The sequence below is a fragment of the Amblyraja radiata genome, chromosome 6 (genome assembly GCF_010909765.2).
Source record: "Amblyraja radiata isolate CabotCenter1 chromosome 6, sAmbRad1.1.pri, whole genome shotgun sequence".
NCBI lineage: Eukaryota > Metazoa > Chordata > Chondrichthyes > Rajiformes > Rajidae > Amblyraja > Amblyraja radiata.
The window spans coordinates 84105077-84124297 of NC_045961.1; the positions used below are offsets into that span (position 1 = coordinate 84105077).

Below are 19221 nucleotides of genomic sequence, written 5' to 3' on the forward strand. Positions count from 1 at the left end.
CCTACATACAGGCCGTCGCTGGGTTACGAACATCCTATTTATGGCCACCCATGTATAGGAACAAGCCACAACAAATGGGGGCTGTGTAGTGCCAAGCAGAGCTGGAAGCGCTAAGCAGACTCACTCGCTCACTCACAGAGTCAGTGAGACCGGTCAGCGGCCACTTTTCCCATGCCTGCTCGCTCTCCCATCATGGCTGTTTTTGTGATCCTCGCCCACATTTCCAACAACGAAAAATTCAGGTTACGAAGCATTCTCAGGAACAGAACCCCGTTGTAAACCAGGGACTGGCTGTAGTTATTTAACCCAAAGGACTCGTGGGCGTTAATCACTGAATAAACACAAGGCTGAGATCAATAGATTTTTGGTCACCAAGAAGATGTGGAGATTGAGAAGGGCGGTGGTCTTGAAAGATCTTGAGATGACCGTACACTGGTGGAGCAGGTTCAAGGGGACAAAAGGCCTCCTCCTGATCTTCATTCCCATGTACTGAGAGTTCCCTTCAACAAAGCATGAAGTTGTTTGTTTGTCTGTGCAGCAGATGGCAACACTCTTTTAACATAATGCTTGTCACAGACATGTTCCTTTGGGAGTTGAGAAAATATATTTGGTAGCCTCTAATTTTTAAGCTAAGATTCCACTCAAAGTCCAACCATCTGGGCATGTCTACTGAGAGTTATAACTCGAACAGTGTTTCATGTTTAATGGGTGGTAGTGGAGTATAAATAGCTTAAGGGGAATGTTGTGTTTAACAAGTCCAGAGAAACAAAATCTTAGAAGGACAGTGCTTGCTCGGGTTACACTTCTAAGCAAAGCTGGACAGTGGAGTGGGACAGATGTTACAGCTGCACGTTGGAAAGAGTGTAAATGAAATCTTATCTTTCCAGTAGTATTTCTCAGAGCCAAGCTGTCAAAGAATTATTTACACCGGATTTGATGGGGGATCATTATCTCATTGCCTTCTCTTCAGTTCTGGAACAAATAATTCTCCTCAGGCTTGAGAGGAAGGTTGTCAACTCTGGCTGGAGTATTTCTTGAGGTTTAATTACACAGATGTCATTAAACTAGAAATGGTACAGAATAGATTTGCACTTGGACTGGAGGGCTTGAGTTTTAAGGGGAGATTGGATAGGCTCAGACTACTTTCCTTGGAGCAGAGGAAACTAAGGGGTGATGTTAGAGAGGTTTGTAAAATCATGAGAGGCATAGCTACGATGGATTGTCAGTCTTTTTCCCAGGATACGTCTAAAACTAGAGGGCATAGATTTAAGGTGATGGGGAAAGATTTAAAGGCAAATGTTTCACACAGATGATGGTGGGTATCAGGAATGAGCTGCCAGAGGAGTTGTTATCGGCAAATACAATTGCAATAATTAAAATACATTTGGGCAGGTATATGGATAGGAAAGGTTTAGAGAATATGGGTCAAATGCAGGCAAATATGACTAATATGAGGATGTTGGTCAGCAGAGATAGGTTGGGCTGAAGGGTCTGTGTCTATGCTGTGCAACTCTATGACTCACCACCTTCCTTGGTCCAAATGTCCCATCCCCTTTTCTTATTTCCAATATTTTTAAAGGCTTCACACTATTCCTAAAACTCCCTTATGACGTTTGTCCAAACAATGTCCTGGAGGGCTGATCACCTGAGTTTAGATTCCAAGATCATTGGAAGCTGGTGCTTTAAGTGAGAAATAGAACGTGATTGGGCTGTGTATAAAACTTCCATGTTATTTGTTTTAGTGTGACATCTCATTTATGATCTTGCAATGTTTCAATTACCTGAGGTAATGTGTGCGATCCTTCCTGTGTTAGAATCAGCTTTCTGGAAACTTGCTGAGGAAATTCAAGAACAGCAATGGTTGGCAAAAACTTTGGGTGGTCTTTACCAACTTCTGCCTCTTCTTCTACAAATCACACCAGGTGAGTGAAACGCAAAGGTGATCTTGCTGCTTGTCACTCGTTCTCCTTTAAGACCATGTCATCTAATCGTTAGTGTTGCAAATGTTTAAGGGTGTACTCGTATTTGGATGGATTGCATGTGTGTCGCCCAAGGCACTACCTTCCCTTCCAACGTTAAAATGGTGGTTAAAATATCAGTCATTCATTCTAAACAACGTCTCTAAGTGCCTTATGATCACTTAAGTCAGATAGGAATTATGGCCAGTAAGCTCCCAACAAACTGTGACATGATGTGGGAGGCACAATTGCTGCCTTACAGCATTGGAGACCCGGGTTTGATCCTGACTACAGTGCTGTCTGTACAGAGTTTGGGTTGCTAGGACTGCTCTACCCACTGAACCATTTCAGAGGGTAGGTGGAGTCAACTCTATTTATGAGTTTGAGATTACATTTAGGTCCAATTGGGCGAGAAAGACAAATTTCTTTCCCAGCAGGATATTTTTACCATGATCGAGTGGTTTTATTATTTGCTATTTTGCAATTAATTTAATTTTGTCCGTTATCAAGACAAGTCTCTCTGCATTTTTTTAAATTATAAACTGGCTACATTTCATCTCGTACAATTTTTCACTAAATGTAAGCCCCTGGTTTTGTAAAATGATGGAAGAATCAAGTTGCGTCCAAAGATGCAGAGGCAGAAAATCCTCATGTTCCTGAGTGCATGATCTCATAATCCATGTCTGAGATTTGGGTCCGTGGAATTTCAATGTATCTTAATCTGAGGCATTCAGCACAGAACTTGTCTGGGAAGTACTTCATTGAGGACTGTTTCAGCAAGACCTTTGTCCTTTTACCAATGATCCTATGTACGGTCATCCCTGCAGCACACCCTCACTAGAGCCAGGTTGATTTCTACCTCATTGTGTGTTACCTTGAAAAAAGCTTTGTATGTTGCTTTGTAACAGTGTTGTTGGTCATTCCTTAGGACTCTCATCCGTTGGCAAGCTTGCCACTACTGGGTTATTCTGTTACCACCCCAGCAGAGTCTGACAGCATTCACAAGGACTACGTCTTCAAGTTACAGTTCAAGTCCCACGTTTACTTCTTCAGGGCTGAGAGTGAATATACCTTTGAAAGGTGAGGTCCTGCTGCCTTTTTAATCGCACAAATTGGTGAAGGGAATCTCTTTTTTTTGGATGGGAGAGGGAAGAAGGAATGTGGAGTAGGAAAGCAAAAGAAAAGGTAGAAAGAATGAAAATCAAACATCTGGAGCACTACAGGGGGGAGGGGGGGTGTCAAGCATTTTCTTGTGGAAGGAAATCAGCAGAGGATGATTGGGGTCAGAACCCTTCTTCAACATGCGGAGTCCCTCCAGAGTTTGTCTTTCAAAGAATCCTGACCCATCTGTTTATTTCCCTCTACAGATGCTGCCTGCCCACTGAGCTCCTCTAGCAGTTTGTTTTTTGCTATAGATTCCAGCATCTGCAGCCTCTCCTCTCCAACGATAGAAATAATTGAACAATTAGATTAAGAGAATGAAAAAAATATATATTTTCAAGCTCCTCTCCACACCATGACTGACCTTGAAATCATGTTAACCCCTAAACGTGAATTGTTGGTTAATTTGCTCTTGGGATGTTTTTTTAGAAAATTGCACCAATGTGTCACTAATTTTTCTTTCCACAGGTGGATGGAAGTGATCAGAAGTGCCACCAGCTCTGCTACTCGCACACGCCTTCTAAGTCGCAAGGAATCTCATGCTTACTGATCGCCAGTGGAGAAGGGTCCCTGTCAAACACACAGATTTCCATCACATTTTGACTCTTTTTCTTTAAAGGAGAAAAATAGAGTCCCAGTGCACATTTAGTGGAGTTCCAGACCATTTGTCTTTAAGATAAGCCATGCCCATCTAGTTAATTTAGTACTTGAACAAAAAACACTACCATCACTTAGCTTATTCCAAAATGAGGCAAAAAACAGTTACAGGCAGATTTTGTCTCAGCCCAGAATAACGACGAGTTTTAAAATTGTGTATATATAAAAAGAACTTCATCAACCTTCTGCCTGGGCAGTTTTAAATAATGCATTCAAGGCAAGCCCAGAATATACTTTTACCCAAACATAAATTATATTGTAGACAATTTTGAGCTTTAGACCAGTAATGTCTAGGTACTGACTGGTACAGATTTGACAATCAGGCTGTAGGTTCAGATCAAACTATGCGTGTCCTGTTATAGTATTGATTTAAAGAACCTTCCAGCTTTGCATGGCCCCAAGTCTACGGACATCACCATTTTTGCCCAAAGATACAGACACTTTGGACCCAACGGAACATTAAAAGTATTTATCTTATTACTTTGTAAAAATTGCTTCCCTTTTTCAAGCAACTGCAAATTATTTCTAGTTGCTACAAATTGGGTTGGAAATGTCCATTGCCAAGAGGCTGCTGCTTAGATATTTGCAAAGACTTACTTCTTACTAGACACTAATCCGTTTTTCACATCCTGATATTTTTTCCACCTACTATATTTATTGAGCGAGATCAAGTGATTTTGAGGCTTACATATTGTTAGAGCACAAAAACATTTGGAATAGTCTTGCCAGAGGGAACTATGATCATGATAAAAGATTAAATTGTTTGAGGATCCATGCATCACACTGCTAAACTAAACTTATTCAGTTCTATTGAAGTACCAGTTTGTTTCCAGGAAAGCTCTGCTTAGAAAAATAAATTGAGTATCTGGAACTGTACTGAGGCTGTAAACAAACCATTCTTCAGCAGTTACCAGCACAATGGGGAGGAGAAAAAGGCCGTCCCTTTCCATGGCCTCATTCCCAGTGAGTTTTGAGCCTCACCTGCAAGATCTCACCTAATGTATTGCCTGTGAAACTCTTATTAAATAATTTACTTTCAATCGTTGGATGAGCAGTCAGTTGCATCTTAAGGTGGACCATTTTAGACAGACAAAATGGGGAATAATATCGCAAGTTTGGCATCCACCCGTAAAGCAATATCATTACTTCCTAATGTTACAAGTTTGGATTTGTTCTCATTTATTTCATTATTTTCTGAAGATTATTCAGCGAATGTGCCATAAAACATCACATTGGAATATAGAAAGTGACTTTCACATGATGTACTGATCCTTAAAGTTAACTTTCCCAATGTGTACAATCCCATTGTATAATGTACTGTGAACAGAACATTATGTCTATTGTACCCAGTTTTACATCCTTTCAGCATGCTGGGAAATAGTAGATATACAGAGACTGAAGTTCCATATAGCCGGGTTTACTGGTGGAACGGCCATTCCCTTTTGGTAAGTTATATATCTTCTCCATTCCAGGGAACTTTCTGGAGTTTACTTGGAATCAATAGTTACTGATAAAAATTGGCAAAGCTCTTGGAATTTGGATCAAAGTTTATGCCACAGCAAGTGGAATGGACACAGGTTCCATGCACCACACACCATCAATGGAGCCTTTAGCATACAAGGTCACGCGGTCATCGAAAGTGATCCGACGTGTAGCCTAAAATCAGACTTTCCCGACCCCCAATCTGCCCTGGCCCTCATATGCCAACTATAAATGTTATTATCCTCCGCCTGGAGTCAAAACAATTTGTTTTGAAGCCAGTTGACCCAGATAGGATTGCCTTGCCTTTGTGCGCTGAGGAGGTCTTTTACAAGGTACCATACTAGCTATTCATCAGCATCTTCAACTGAGGCCTTGTTGTGTTATAAAGGGTAAAATTCCTGGTTAATTCAGGTACTCACTCCTTGCCCTGATGTGCCTCTTCATGTGGGCAGGAGTGGCAGATTATGTCTCGCCTTGATCCCACCCAAGCCCATTGCCATTCACAAAATGGCTGCACATGAACAAAGGAATAAGAACCAGGGTATTTCCCAGATATTCCAGGCGTTGTCGTCAAGGCCGGAATTTAAGGGCCATGTTTTGAATTTGCCTTACTGACACTTGTCAAGAGCTTTCTTGGCGCTAGGAAAATAATAACACTATCCAACATCGAGAAAGATAGTACTGAATTAAGAGTTTAAAATGTTAGAGTTCAAGATTCTAAAAGGAAATGTAAGAAATAACTCTACTAAAAGAACGAAAGCCTCTTGGGAGGAGCTGCACTGAGTTATATTATGCAACTACAAATGTTAGTGAGATTTCAGATATCTGTAACAAGAAGCTTATCTGTTAAGATTGCACGGTGCACTACCATCCTGTCTAAAAACGTTTTGCAAGGAAAGAGTTCCTCTTTTATAACAGATTGTACGGAATTTGACTTTTTTAAATGACCTAAACCATTTCAATAAACTCTATCTTGGCACCTAGTGTTGTGACTATCTAATATCTTTTCATAGACCTATAAAGTTATTACAACACAGAAAGACACTCAGTCCATTAAGTCTGTACCATCTCCTTGGACGGTAAATCCACCAGTCTCGTGTACCCGTCTCCTCCCTCCCGATCTTCTCCACAGCACTGGAAATTGTTATTTCAAGCATCTACCTACCTACCTACCTACCTACCTACCTACCCTTTTGAAAGCACTGGATAATTCAAGATTTAGCCACAGAGAGTGAATTGCAGATCACAACAGCCAAGTAAAAAACTTTTCATATTTTCCTTATATACTTTGAACACAATTTTAAATCTGCATTCACTTGTCTTTAAACTATCAGCTGATGGGAACTATTACCTACTTTGGATAAACTAGTCATAATCCTCATAGAAATGACCCCCTTCGGCTGACTTTGTCCAAGTTGATCATTGTACCTGCCTATCATCGTCCCTTTATGCATCTCCTATGCAAGTACCCATCCAATTGCCATTTAAATGTTGTGATTCTACCCACATCTACCATCTCCTCTGGCAGCTTGTTCCAGGGCAACATCCTGGTGAATCTCTTCTGAACTTTCCGTATTCCTTATTCCTTCCACATCCTTCCTCTGGTGTGGATACTGGTGGATGTATATAATGGTCCATATGCAATTTAACCAGTGTTTTGTACAGCTGCAACATGACTTCCCAACTCTTATACTCAATGCCTTGGTCTATGAAGGCAAGCAGCCCATGTGCCTCCTTCACTACCCTATCCAGTTGTGTTGCCCAAAAGTATAGATCAAAAGATGCAGCCCCATGAAAATAGCCTTCGGCCCATCAGTTCCACACCATCGATCAACTGTTCACCCTAGTTCTATATTATCCCTCTTTTTCATCCACTCCTGAAATATTAGTCAATTTGCAGAGGCCAATTATCTTAAAAACGTACACATCTTTAGGATGTGGGAGGAAATCGGAGCACCCAGAGGAAACCTATGTGGTCACAGGGTGAATGTGCAAACTCCACATAGACAGCACCCAAGGCCAGGATCAAACCTAGGTCTCTGGAGCTGTGAGGCAGCAGCTGTGCCACTGTGCCATTCCTTACTCATCTGGATTAAATTCTGTCTTCCACAGCTCCACCCAACTTTCAAGATGACCATGTCCCTCTATATTCTCATACAACCTTCTTGGCTACCAACGATTCCAAATTTTGTGTTGCCGGCTAATCTCTTAACCAGACTATCTACATTCTCATTGAATGTCATTAACTCATAGTCATAAAGCATAGAAGCAAGCCCTACAGCCCACCTTGTCTATGTTAATCGGTGCCCAACTACACCATTTGGCCCACATTCCTCTCAACTTCTGCTGTCCATGTACCTGTCCAAATGTTCCCCAGGATCAAACCACGCAAACCCTCCTCTGTCACAAGGTGGGGCACAAAATGATCAAAGTTGTTCCCCTAAACAGAATTCAATTTCCTCCTATTTAGCATTGTTCCAATCAATATTGATGACATTGAAATCATTGGTCTATAGCTCTTGCACAAACTATAATGTAGTCTCATATTTCTTTCATACTCTCTCCAATTAGTTGACAGCTGAAGAAATGCTCCCTGTAGAGTGTAATTTCCTATATCTTAACCGTATCTGTAATTAATTGCCCAGATTCATCCTCTTTCCTGTACTTAGATTAGCAATTAACTCAATCCCATTTTTCCTTTCCCCATCTTATCTGAAGAATGTATCCTGTAGCATTAAGTGTCTAGTCCTGTCCTTTCTTGACATGTTTTAGCTGGTATTACAGCATAAAACTGCATGGAACATTGCAGCTCACCAACCTTATTCGCCACACTAAGATAATGCAGCAATTTATTGAGGCATTCAGCTACAGCAGATTATTAGGCTTTTCCTTCTATGCAGACATCTGACAATCTTGCTCTTTTAAGCACTTTGTCCCTTTTCCCCAAGTAAATACTGAATTGGTTCCAAAAGTGGTTCCAATGACTCAAGAGTCTGATGTCTTCCCTCCTAACTCCAATAGAACTACAACCCTCTTCTTCCATTAGTACTTCCTTCTGGTAAATCATCTGGCACATTCCTGGCACCAGTGAAATGACACATCATGCGAGGAAGGTGTGAAGACTGACTGGCTCTGGAATCACCAATGAAGACTGCATTTTTAGTTTTTAGCTTTGTTCCACAGCATCTTGTATTGCACTGCATTCCTTCAAGGTTATCCCAACCACAGTATTCTCTAATTCTGATACCGAATGGGGGAGCGAGAAATCTTGTACTTCCTGCCCTTCCAGAGAGAGGCTCAATCATAGTGTATGTTTTGGAGAGTTTGATAGATTTGTTGCTTATCAAAAGAAATGGTCCGAGTGCAGGAAAGTAGAACAGAGTGAATGCTCATTTTTTTTTAGTTTAGTTTGATTTAGAGACACAGTGCAGAAACAGGCCCACCGAGTCCGCACCAACCAGTGATCCCCGCACTTTGGTCAACATTGGTTGTCTTAAAGTGCTTAACAAATAAAGTTGGATTGGATTGGATTAATACTATACACACACCATGGACGATTTTCATTTATACCAAGCCAATAAACCTACAAACCTGTACGTCTTTGTACAAGGGGTCCAAATGACACTAAAATTGAATTGTATTGGATTGTGGTGTGGGAGGAAACCGAAGATCTCGGAGAAAATCCACGCGGTCACGGGGAGAAGGTACAAACTCCGCACAGACAGCACCCGTTGCCTGGATCGAACCCGCGCTGTAAGGCAGCACCTGTACCGCTGCACCATGGGATCTCGGATCACATTGAATAGGAGAGCAGGTACAGGGGACCAAATGGTGTACTTCTGTCTCGATTCCTTATCTTAGCTACCCAATCACTCCCTTAAATTCTGACCACATCCTGGAATAGAAATCCAAAACAGCCTCCAATTAACGCTGAACAAAACGACACTAAAACTTAGACAATGCAGATATGATAAAAGTAAAATACAAATCTTAAAGAGACACAGGATTACCAGGCATCAGATCTGTCCTTGTGAATCTGTCCAAATGTCCATGTATTCAGGCAAACAGCTGGCACAGGATGTGATGAACCAAAGGGACACCATCTTCACTCAGAACTGTCAGTGCCATAAAATAAAACTTTTAGGAAACAGCTTCTTGCAAGTGTAAAAAATTAAAAACACTAGTTATTGAGTTAGAAAGCAGTACAAAGCCCATTTCATGTTATTTTATCAAGGTGAAAACTTTCAAAGATTTTGAAGTCTAGTCTAAACCACCTACTTGTCACACACTCCTTATATTAGATGAGATGTTAAACAAGAGGCTCACGGATTCATGTGATTCCATACACTATTTTGATGAGCAAGAGTGTCCCCATTCATAACCTGGCCAATATTTAATCAGTGTTGTTTAAACACAGTTCAATTTTTTATGGAAATATCCAAAATTGGTATAAACTGCCATTCCCAAAATGCACACAGGCAATAGGAAATGTTCTACAGCTACACAAATGTTCCTCCCATTGTTCATATGTTAAAAATAAACGAAATCCCAAGCAAAACCCATGATAAAACAAGAATTAAGGAGGGATGACTTCATAGAACCAATTCAAGACAGGCTTAACAGGAGATAAAAGCAGAGGACAGAGTACAATGCTGGGATGCTTAATTAAAAAAGATAGTTGTAACTACTTAAAATTATATAAGAACAAAGTAAAAAAAAGTACTACAACTAAGAAATAATTAAAAGCATTTAAAATGATATTACATGAATATCTAATCCACACTGCTAGGAACACAACTACATAGGTGTTCAGTGACGGAGTGATTGGTACCATCAATGTGTGTCACTCAGTATTACCCAGGCTTGAAGATCATTAATGTAGGAGCAGAATAAGGCCATTCGGCCCATCCAATCTACTCCACCATTCAATCATGGCTGATCTATATCTCCCTCCTAAACCAATTCTGCGCCGTCTGGGATCTCCTTGGCAGATGGTTCCCAAGCCAGGCTTAATTCAACCCTCACACAATGGACAACGAGAGACTGTTTCTGCAAGACCTGGTCTCGGGGTGGTCTCAAGGCTGGTCTCAGAGATAAAAAATCTTCTCAGGACTGAGAGAAGTTCCTTTACTCACAAGAATGTGAAGCTTAAGAACTTTTTTAACCAGAGGACTGTGAATACTCTGTTGTGCTTATTCATAGGACCACTTAATAGACACTGAATGCTGAAATGAGAACTGGACAGAAAAGTGAAACTGAGCTCTAATACCATCTATGATCTTACGAAATAGAGGAGTAAACTCAAGGGAGTAATGGATGATCTCTGTTCCAGTGTCTTATGTTCTATCAGGCTGTGTATGCTCGTTGTTCTCCTCAGTTATAAAACAAATATCTTGTGTTTTGCAGAACTAAGATTTGCATCAGAATTCACATTTTATTTAAAATCACTTAAAAGCTTACAGAGAATTTCAGTACATTGTGTTGAATGACAGAAGCAAGGATTATATACAAGACTATAAACTGTCAGCCATGTTACATAAAATGAAATTTACACATTTAATTAGCATCTTTAATAAGTATCCTGTCATTATTAAACATCTTAAAGGACCAGATTTACCGCAACACTAGCTCTTTACACGCAATTATAAAAATATTGTCTTTTTAATTGAATCACTCCGTACATTGTACCTGTGTTTAAGAACGTTTCCTGATGACCTTGAGACTTTATTGCCTTTATGTGCATAAAATACATTAATTACAGATTCCTTTGATTGTAAAGTATTTGCAGTTTGATCGGGAGAACAGGTACAAAAACTGCAACACATGTACCATGTTTAAAATATTTAAATAAAAATACTTTCAAAAGTGCAGCCAGGTTCACACAAACTAAATAGGGAAAGTGCAGCTCGCCACAGTAAAGGGTTTAGATTGAGTCATGGCAGGTCTGTTATGGAAATAGTGACAGACTGAAGCTCTTAATTAGTAGATAAGGTTTAATGTTACCTTTCTCTTAAATAGCCGATCATATAGTGCAAACAAATAGGGGGATGTAGATCTTTAAATAATGGAATTTATCTAAAAGCTATCATTTCTGGTGACAGGCTTTGTTTAACAAACTTTACAAAAGTGGATCTATAACTAGTACCTCATGTCCTATTCCATTACGTAGGCATTCACAATGCAGCCATTGTACATTATCACTGTTCTCATCAGTCTGAAGAAGGGTCCCAACCTGAAATATTGTCTGTCCATTTCCCTCTACAGGTGTTGCCTGACCCACTGGGTTCCTCGAGCAGCCAGTTCTTTGCTCAAGATAAAAGTATCTGCAATGTCTTGTGTCTCCATTATCACTACTCACTGCCTGCCGATGATTCACTAACATTTCTAAGTAGTGCACATATGACCCAGCACAGACTAGCTCACCCAGTCAACAGAACTGAAGCTGCAAAGTTTATGAAATGATACACCGACATATAACAAACTGTCTAAAGGAAATAACACAGTGGAATTGTTTTACGATAAGATGAGGAAACAGGAATTAGATTCTCTTTACCCTGAATGTCAATCGATGTGGATTGCATGTTGAAATAAAGCATAACCTGATCAGAGCTGGAATACTACTGTAGAGATTCTCAGAAATTAAATGAAAGTTATATTTTTAATGGGGGAAAAAAGAGATGTTGGATTTAATTTGAGATATTAGAATTGGGATGCAAAATGCCAAAACCACAGAAATAATACATGCTCCATCGAGGATTTCACCAGAATTTATACTGGCACAACCTTAGATTGAAAGCAGCGTTTCAATTACTCCTCCCAATCAAGTGAAGCTGCATGAGCTGTTAGCTGGCATTCTCAGAGACTCTGATACACAAACCATAGCCAGATTTACTGTGTTAGTCATACAACATAAACCCTTTAGTTGGGCCCCCGAACCCGAGGGTCTTTGGTTCTATTGCATAGTTAGAATATTACAAGCAAATGGCAAGTTAAAAGGGATGGTGTACCTCAGTCATACCAAGGTTGCATTTCTGCACCTCCCAAAGAAAGTTGGAGATACAAAAATCTGACAAAAGATCTGAAATTCTGACTGTTTCTCTTCCCAGAGACATGGCCTGACCTGGTGAATATTTCCAGCAATTGCTGTTTATTTATAAATAAAGGTGTAAATGTCTCGAATTGCAGGAACATTAAGCAAACTTTTCATTGCAGACTTGCAGCCCTAATGTACAATCTGAGTTCTGATGCACATTCCTTTAAGAGTTAGGAATAAAATCACAAAATATATATGGGGGTGGAATTATGCTTTGAAAGATCCTACGTATTGCTCTAATCTACCAATCCTGCAAAAGCTTTGATTTATGAAGGTTTACAGTGTGGCCTAATGCAAGCTTGAAGAAGAGCATCTCATCTCTTTTGTTTGGGATTTTGGAGCCTACAGGACTCAATATTGAGTGGGAAGGAACTGCATATGCTGGTTTACGGCACAGATAGGCACAAAATGCTGGAGTAACTCAGCGAGTCAGGCAGTATCCCTGGAGAAAAGGAATAGGTGATGTTTTAGGTCGAGATCCTTCTTCAGACTGAAGAAGGGTATCGACCCGAAACGTCACCTATTCCTTTTCTCCAGAGATGCTGCCTGGCCCACTGAGTTACTCCAGCATTTTGTGTCTACCTTCAGACTCAATATTGAATTCTGAAACTTTAGCAAACTGGCTTTCTTTCTTTTTTTCTGCTTGTATTCGGATGGCCATTTTAGCTGCTATACTCCGCCCCTCCTCTCTCTCATTTGTACAGTTTGATCTGGCTATGCAACATTACACAAACATTACAACATGAGCAATGCATGAGACAGACAAAGGAGCTAAATTGCCCCTAAGCGGTTACATTATCCTATCAGAGAAATTGCCTGAACCCATTCTCCTCTTCTACCTACACTACACTGTTGTTGAAGGGTTCCAGCCATAAATCAGTCACCATTTCTCTTTCCACAGATGTCGCCTGATCTGCCGAGTCATTTCAGTACCTTATTTTTAATTTCAGATTCCAGCAGCTACAACTTTTTTCGTTTCTGATTGGAGATTTCTTAAATGGGACATTCAAGTGGTTCTCAACTGATCAATGCTTTTTGGCACACACAATGTGTGATATGGCCTACCTAGTTAGATTCAACACTGTTGAGCCCATGCAGCCTCTCCTTCTCAACAGCCTGACATTTGCTCCCACATTTTAATATGGAAACATCTGATGTCAGGTGCTGGCACACACTCTAAAACACATGAGAATCTAACTTTCTGATGCGGAAAATAATTTTTCATACCTATATGCCTAAGAGTCATTGGTTTGACTTTGGCAGAGGTTACCTCACCAGGTGAAAACAGCTGATGTGAAAGGGCACGAGTAAAGTGACTATAAGCCATATACAAGGAAGTCCGTAAGATCCAGACCAAGTGTTCCTTAATGGGACAGACATTATCTTGATAGCCACAGCTTTTCTCATGCAAGAGACTTACTAGGAGGAGTAAGAGGACACATGGTCATCTCATTTTGTTTGAATTGATATGGAAACCATGCAAAAGATCAAAGAAAACATGACTGGTTTGACATTCTCAACTCTCGCTAGGGACATCAACAAAGCTCTGATGGTGAAGTAGACAAAGTGGAGGAGAACTTCTTCAAAGTAGGCATACCTTGAGGAGATATCGCAGTGGTGAAGTGCAGCTTCCGCCATGTAAAGGTGCCAGATTCCATAAAGTAATTAAATTGAGCCAAAGGAAAATGAGAAAATACTATAAAGCAATCTGACATCATCCAAGATAGGTATTAACATTATAAAAAATGGCATGGTACTGAAAGTAACAAAATAATAAGTAACTGGAACATTATTCAATCAATACAGGTAAATAATCAAGGCAATATTTAATGATGGCCCTTTCAGAAATTCACCTACAGAACAATATCCACAAAAACAATCCGTTGTTGATGTGATTTGTACAATTACTATGACCAATTTGGAGAAGCAGCTTCCGGGAAGGCACTGAGCACCTCGAGTCTTTTTGACAGGAGCAAATGGAGGCTAAGCGCAAACAGCAGAAAGAGCGCACTACCCCCCCTGAACTTCCCTCCAACCCCCTCTCCCCGCCAAACGCCACCTGAGCCAACCCCCCCCCTCCCCCCCTCCCCCCCCCCCCCCCTGTGACGGAGTCTGCAGATCCCACATTGGTCTCTTGAGCCACCTCAGAAGCAGAGTTTAAGCAGGTCATGGCCGACCCAGAGGAGACTGTTCAGTAAGAGAGTCCCACTCCTAATGCACTCTCAAGATTTGCATCTTCAGTAAAAATGATTCTATATACAAATGTACACAAACTATAGAGAACCTCTCCGTCTCCCAGTAATAATCATCAACGAAAAGCAGGTTACCTGAGGCACTGCAGAGGTTTCGCTTTCCAGATCCCACTCCTAAATATACAATTTGGGATACAAAACAAAACTTAAAAAAAATAATTGGTGGGAATTCATCCCACCTGAAAATGTGCACTATGGTAGAAATTGATAAAAACTAATTGCATTAAGCAGCACAAACTGGCTGGCGATTGCTCTGAGAGACTTCATCTTTTGATGTTGTTTGCCCAGTGGATAGCCGATGGCAGGAAAACTCTTGCAAACTTGTTATGTGTGATCACTGTAAGAGCACCTCCTCAATCTAGGCGGCATCGTCTTTCAAGATATGAACATGAATCTTCAGTTGGAAGAACCAGCACGACTTAACGAATATCTGCAAATGGAAATGTCAAAAATTACTTTTTACCTTTATGAATCAGTAACATACTAGATATATAGGCACAAAATGCTGGAGTAACTCAGTGGGACAGGCAGCATCTCTGGAGAAAAGGAATCCGTGAAGTTTTCTGAAAAGTCACGCATTCCTTCTCTCCAGAGATGCTGCCTGCCCCACTGAGTTACTCCAGCATTTTGTGTCTACCTTCGATTTGAACCAGCATCTGCAGTTCTTTCCTACACATACTAGATATATACTTTGCTGTCAGTAAATAACTGGCTTATGACCTTTTGTTCATTCTCTTAGTGACTAGTATTGGATACCAACTGTTTTGTGTAACTTGAACAAACAAAATGGAGACATATGTATATAAATATAAAAAGCTCAGGATTAATAAAGGAAGAAAGTACTCCCACTAACTCTGCCGTGACTCCCACAGGCTATCAAAATCAGCACAGGAGATCACACAGACAGAGTTATTTATGAAGCCATTTGCTTTCTATAAAATGAGATCTCGACTAAAGACATCAAAGGGCATCAGAAAACCTCATTAGTCCACAAGTGACTCTGAACACCGCGGTGCCTGGGATCTCTCGCCCAGATCGCCAGTGTCGGAGCTCCGACCAGCGCGGCCTGTGGACTTCTGGAGCCGCGGTCTCTAGCAGCAAGCGGCCTTTCCAGATGCTCCAAGCCGCTGAAGATTGTTCACCCGACGCCGAAGCCCTTTCATCCGGCGAGAGGGCCTGTGCATTGGGCCGCCGTAGCGGCGACTGCGGAGGCCTCAATAGGCCCGACCATGGGTGAACAAGGGGAAGAGGACTGGACTTTGTGCCTTCCCTCACAGTGGGAACCATTGTGGGGGAATGTTTTTATGTTTTATGTTCAATTCTTTTTTAATGTGGTGTCTTACTTTTATTGGTGTGCTGCAAGTAATCTGAATTTCCCTGAGGGGATTAATAAAGTATTTATCTATCTATCTATCTATCTATCCATCCATCTAAATAGGCACTGCCATTCCAGTTTCCCATGGCGTCTTGAAAAGTTTAATCCAATCACCTTCCTCATTTCCTAAACTCTAAGGGATGCAATCCGATATGACCTCTCTGTCAACTTAATCTTTAAAGTCTAGACATCGTTCTCTGCTGTTTTTCCTCCAGAGCCACTGTAGGGACTACCAGACTTCATGCAGCTGTAACAGAAATCCTACCCTTTAGCGTGTCAGTCCACTAGATATACATAGATACACATTCCAGCATTCAATCAGCCTCTCTGATCATTAATTCTGATAGATGATGAAATGTGTGTCAACTTGTCTTAAGGAATTCAATGTCGGAAAGTAGGAAACGGCATAACTTAACTTTAAATATTTCTAATGACACAGGAAAAACAATGGAAATGTTGGCAATTCAGGCTCACTTAACACGATTCAAATGGCTGAACTGGAATTTGGAAAAAACAAATTTGTTTAAATACTTAACAATAATAGAAAATACCTCTGAAGTCTTTGCACCAGCTGGCTCACGAGCGTATCAGAAATCCCCGGACAAGCTTCTTCTACCAAAAAAAAGGCCTCCCTCAGTTCATCTACTGCTTCGGTATAACCTCTACCTGCTCGGTTCTTCTCCTTGAGCTGAAATTATGTCAATCAATCAATTAACACACTAGGAAGACCCAACGCATGGCTCACATCCGTCAACCACCCAACGCAGAGGGATAGTGTTTCAATCAATTAAATGGAACATGCATCTATCAATTCATACGCTTACAATATGCACGAATCAATATATCAGAATGGAAGCCCATCAATCAATGCAGTTCAGGTATGTGAAAATAAATAGGAATATTCAGTCAATTAATTCCCCTGTAATTAAGCTCATGCAAGTGATTTGTCCTTACCTCAGTAAATAATGGAGATATAATTGTAGGTAAACATCGAGATTGTGATTGCTTTGGAGCATCTGGTACCTAAAAAATAAGTTAATGTTTAGTAGTTAAACACCAGACTTGTAAACCATATAATAACCATATAACAATTACAGCACGGAAACAGGCCATCTCGACCCTTCTAGTCCGTGCCGAACACATAATCTCCCCTAGTCCCATATGCCTGCGCTCAGACCATAACCCTCCATTCCTTTCCCATCCATATAACTATCCAATTTATTTTTAAATGATAAAAACGAACCTGCCTCCACCACCTTCACTGGAAGCTCATTCCACACAGCTACCACTCTCTGAGTAAAGAAGTTCCCCCTCATGTTACCCCTAAACTTCAGTCCCTTAATTCTCAAGTCATGTCCCCTTGTTTGAATCTTCCCTACTCTCAGTGGGAAAAGCTTTTCCACGTCAACTCTGTCTATCCCTCTCATCATTTTAAAAACCTCTATCAAGTCCCCCCTTAACCTTCTGCACTCCAAAGAATAATGCCCTAACTTGCACAACCTTTCTCTGTAACTTAGTTGCTGAAACCCAGGCAACATTCTAGTAAATCTCCTATGTACTCTCTCTATTTTGTTGACATCCTTCCTATAATTAGGCGACCAAAATTGTACACCATACTCCAGAATTGGCCTCACCAATGCCTTGTACAATTTTAACATTACATCCCAACTTCTATACTCAATGCTCTGATTTATAAAGGCCAGCACACCAAAAGCTTTCTTTACCACCCTATCTACATGAGATTCCACTTTCAGGGAACTGTGCACAGTTATTCCCAGATCCCTCTGTTCACCTACATTCTTCAATTCCCTACCATTTACCATGTATGTCCTATTTTGATTTGTCCTGCCAAGATGTAGCACCTCACACTTATCAGCATTAAACTCCATCTGCCATCTTTCAGCCCACTCTTCCAACTGGCATAAATCTCTCTGTAGACTTTGAAACTCTACTTCATTACCCGCAACCCCACCTATCTTAGTATCATAGTGGCGGCGCGACTCGTTGCAGCGGCTCCTACAGCCTGTCTGTCTTTTTTTTATTTTTGTCTAGTTAAATGTAGTGTTTGTGTTTTTTTAAGCTTGGTTTTAAATGTGTATATGTGGGGGGCGGGGGGGGGGAGGGGGAAACCGTTTGAAATCTCTTCCCTGTACGGGAGACCCGACCTTTTCCCTGTCGGGTCTCCGTTGTCGTTGGGGCCTAGCACCGTGGAGCGGCCTCCAACCTGAACGACCCGGGGGCTCGGGAGTCTGCGGAGCTGTGGAGCTGCGGACTACTCACCATCGTGGGGCTGGCCGGCCTCGGTGCGTGGGGAGCGGTGGTGACTCGCTGCTGCGACTCGACTCCTGGGGCTCGGAGGCTCCAGCAACGCAGCCGCAGGTCCGGTGGACTGAGACATCGGGAGCTCGCGGGTCCGGGGGGAGAGAGAGAGACCGCTTCCCGGAGCTCCCGCAACGCGACTTCTCCAGCCCGTGTCGCGGGGTTGGAACGACCTGGAGCGGGGTCATACATCACCCGGCACGGCTTCATGGCCGTGGGACTCACCATCGCACGCTGGGGCTCCGACCTTGTACTTTCAGACCGGGAGCGGGGCCGTAAATCGCCCCGCGCGGCCTAAAATGGCTGTGGGACTTATCATCACCCGCCTGGGGCTTGGACATCGGGAGAGACATGGAGAGCAGGGGAGAGAAAATACTTTGCCTCCATCACAGTGGGTTCACTGTGATGGATGTTTGTGTGAACTTAATTGTGTGTATGTCTGTAGGACATTGTCTTTGTTTGTATGGCTGTGGAAACAAAATTTCGTTTGAGTCTCACTGGGGCTCAAATGACAATAAATTGTATTGTATTGTATCATCTGCATACTTACTAATCCAATTTACCACACCATCGTCCAGATCATTGATGTACATGACAAACAACAGTGGACCCAACACAGATCCCTGTGGCACCCCACTCGTCACTGGCCTCCAACCTGACAAACAACCATCCACCATTACTCTCTGGCATCTCCCATTCAGCCACTGTTGAATCCATCTTGCTACTCCACCATTAATACCCAACCATTGAACCAAACTGTAACTGTGCTTCAGAGGAACTCAATAGTGAATAAAGAGGAACTAATTTTTGTTTGTATATTTACCAAAGCTGTTGGTGTGTGTAGACCCAGGCTCCCTTTAAAATCAACCTAGCAGACTTACTTTGTGACAGTGAATTCCAGACTTCAGCCACTCGCTGATTAAA

At 41.5% G+C, this 19221-nt stretch overlaps 2 protein-coding genes across 5 annotated transcripts in view; one reads left to right on the forward strand and one right to left on the reverse strand.

Moving 5' to 3' along the window:
• farp1 (FERM, ARH/RhoGEF and pleckstrin domain protein 1) overlaps positions 1-6242 on the forward strand; it is a 247461-nt gene extending 241219 nt beyond the window's left edge. For both annotated transcript variants that reach the window (XM_033023060.1, XM_033023061.1), the window contains exons 25-27: positions 1815-1922; positions 2887-3038; positions 3588-6242. In XM_033023060.1, coding sequence (XP_032878951.1) covers positions 1815-1922; positions 2887-3038; positions 3588-3669 — 342 coding nt within the window. In that variant the 3' untranslated portion in view covers positions 3670-6242. The remainder of the gene's footprint in view (positions 1-1814; positions 1923-2886; positions 3039-3587) is intronic.
• Positions 6243-10672: 4430 nt separating this feature from the next.
• stk24 (serine/threonine kinase 24) overlaps positions 10673-19221 on the reverse strand; it is a 56570-nt gene continuing 48021 nt past the window's right edge. For all 3 annotated transcript variants that reach the window (XM_033023062.1, XM_033023063.1, XM_033023064.1), the window contains exons 10-12: positions 16933-17001; positions 16530-16666; positions 10673-15033 (exon numbers count right to left, since the gene is read on the reverse strand). In XM_033023062.1, the coding sequence (XP_032878953.1) occupies positions 15000-15033; positions 16530-16666; positions 16933-17001 (240 nt within the window). In that variant the 3' untranslated portion in view covers positions 10673-14999. The remainder of the gene's footprint in view (positions 15034-16529; positions 16667-16932; positions 17002-19221) is intronic.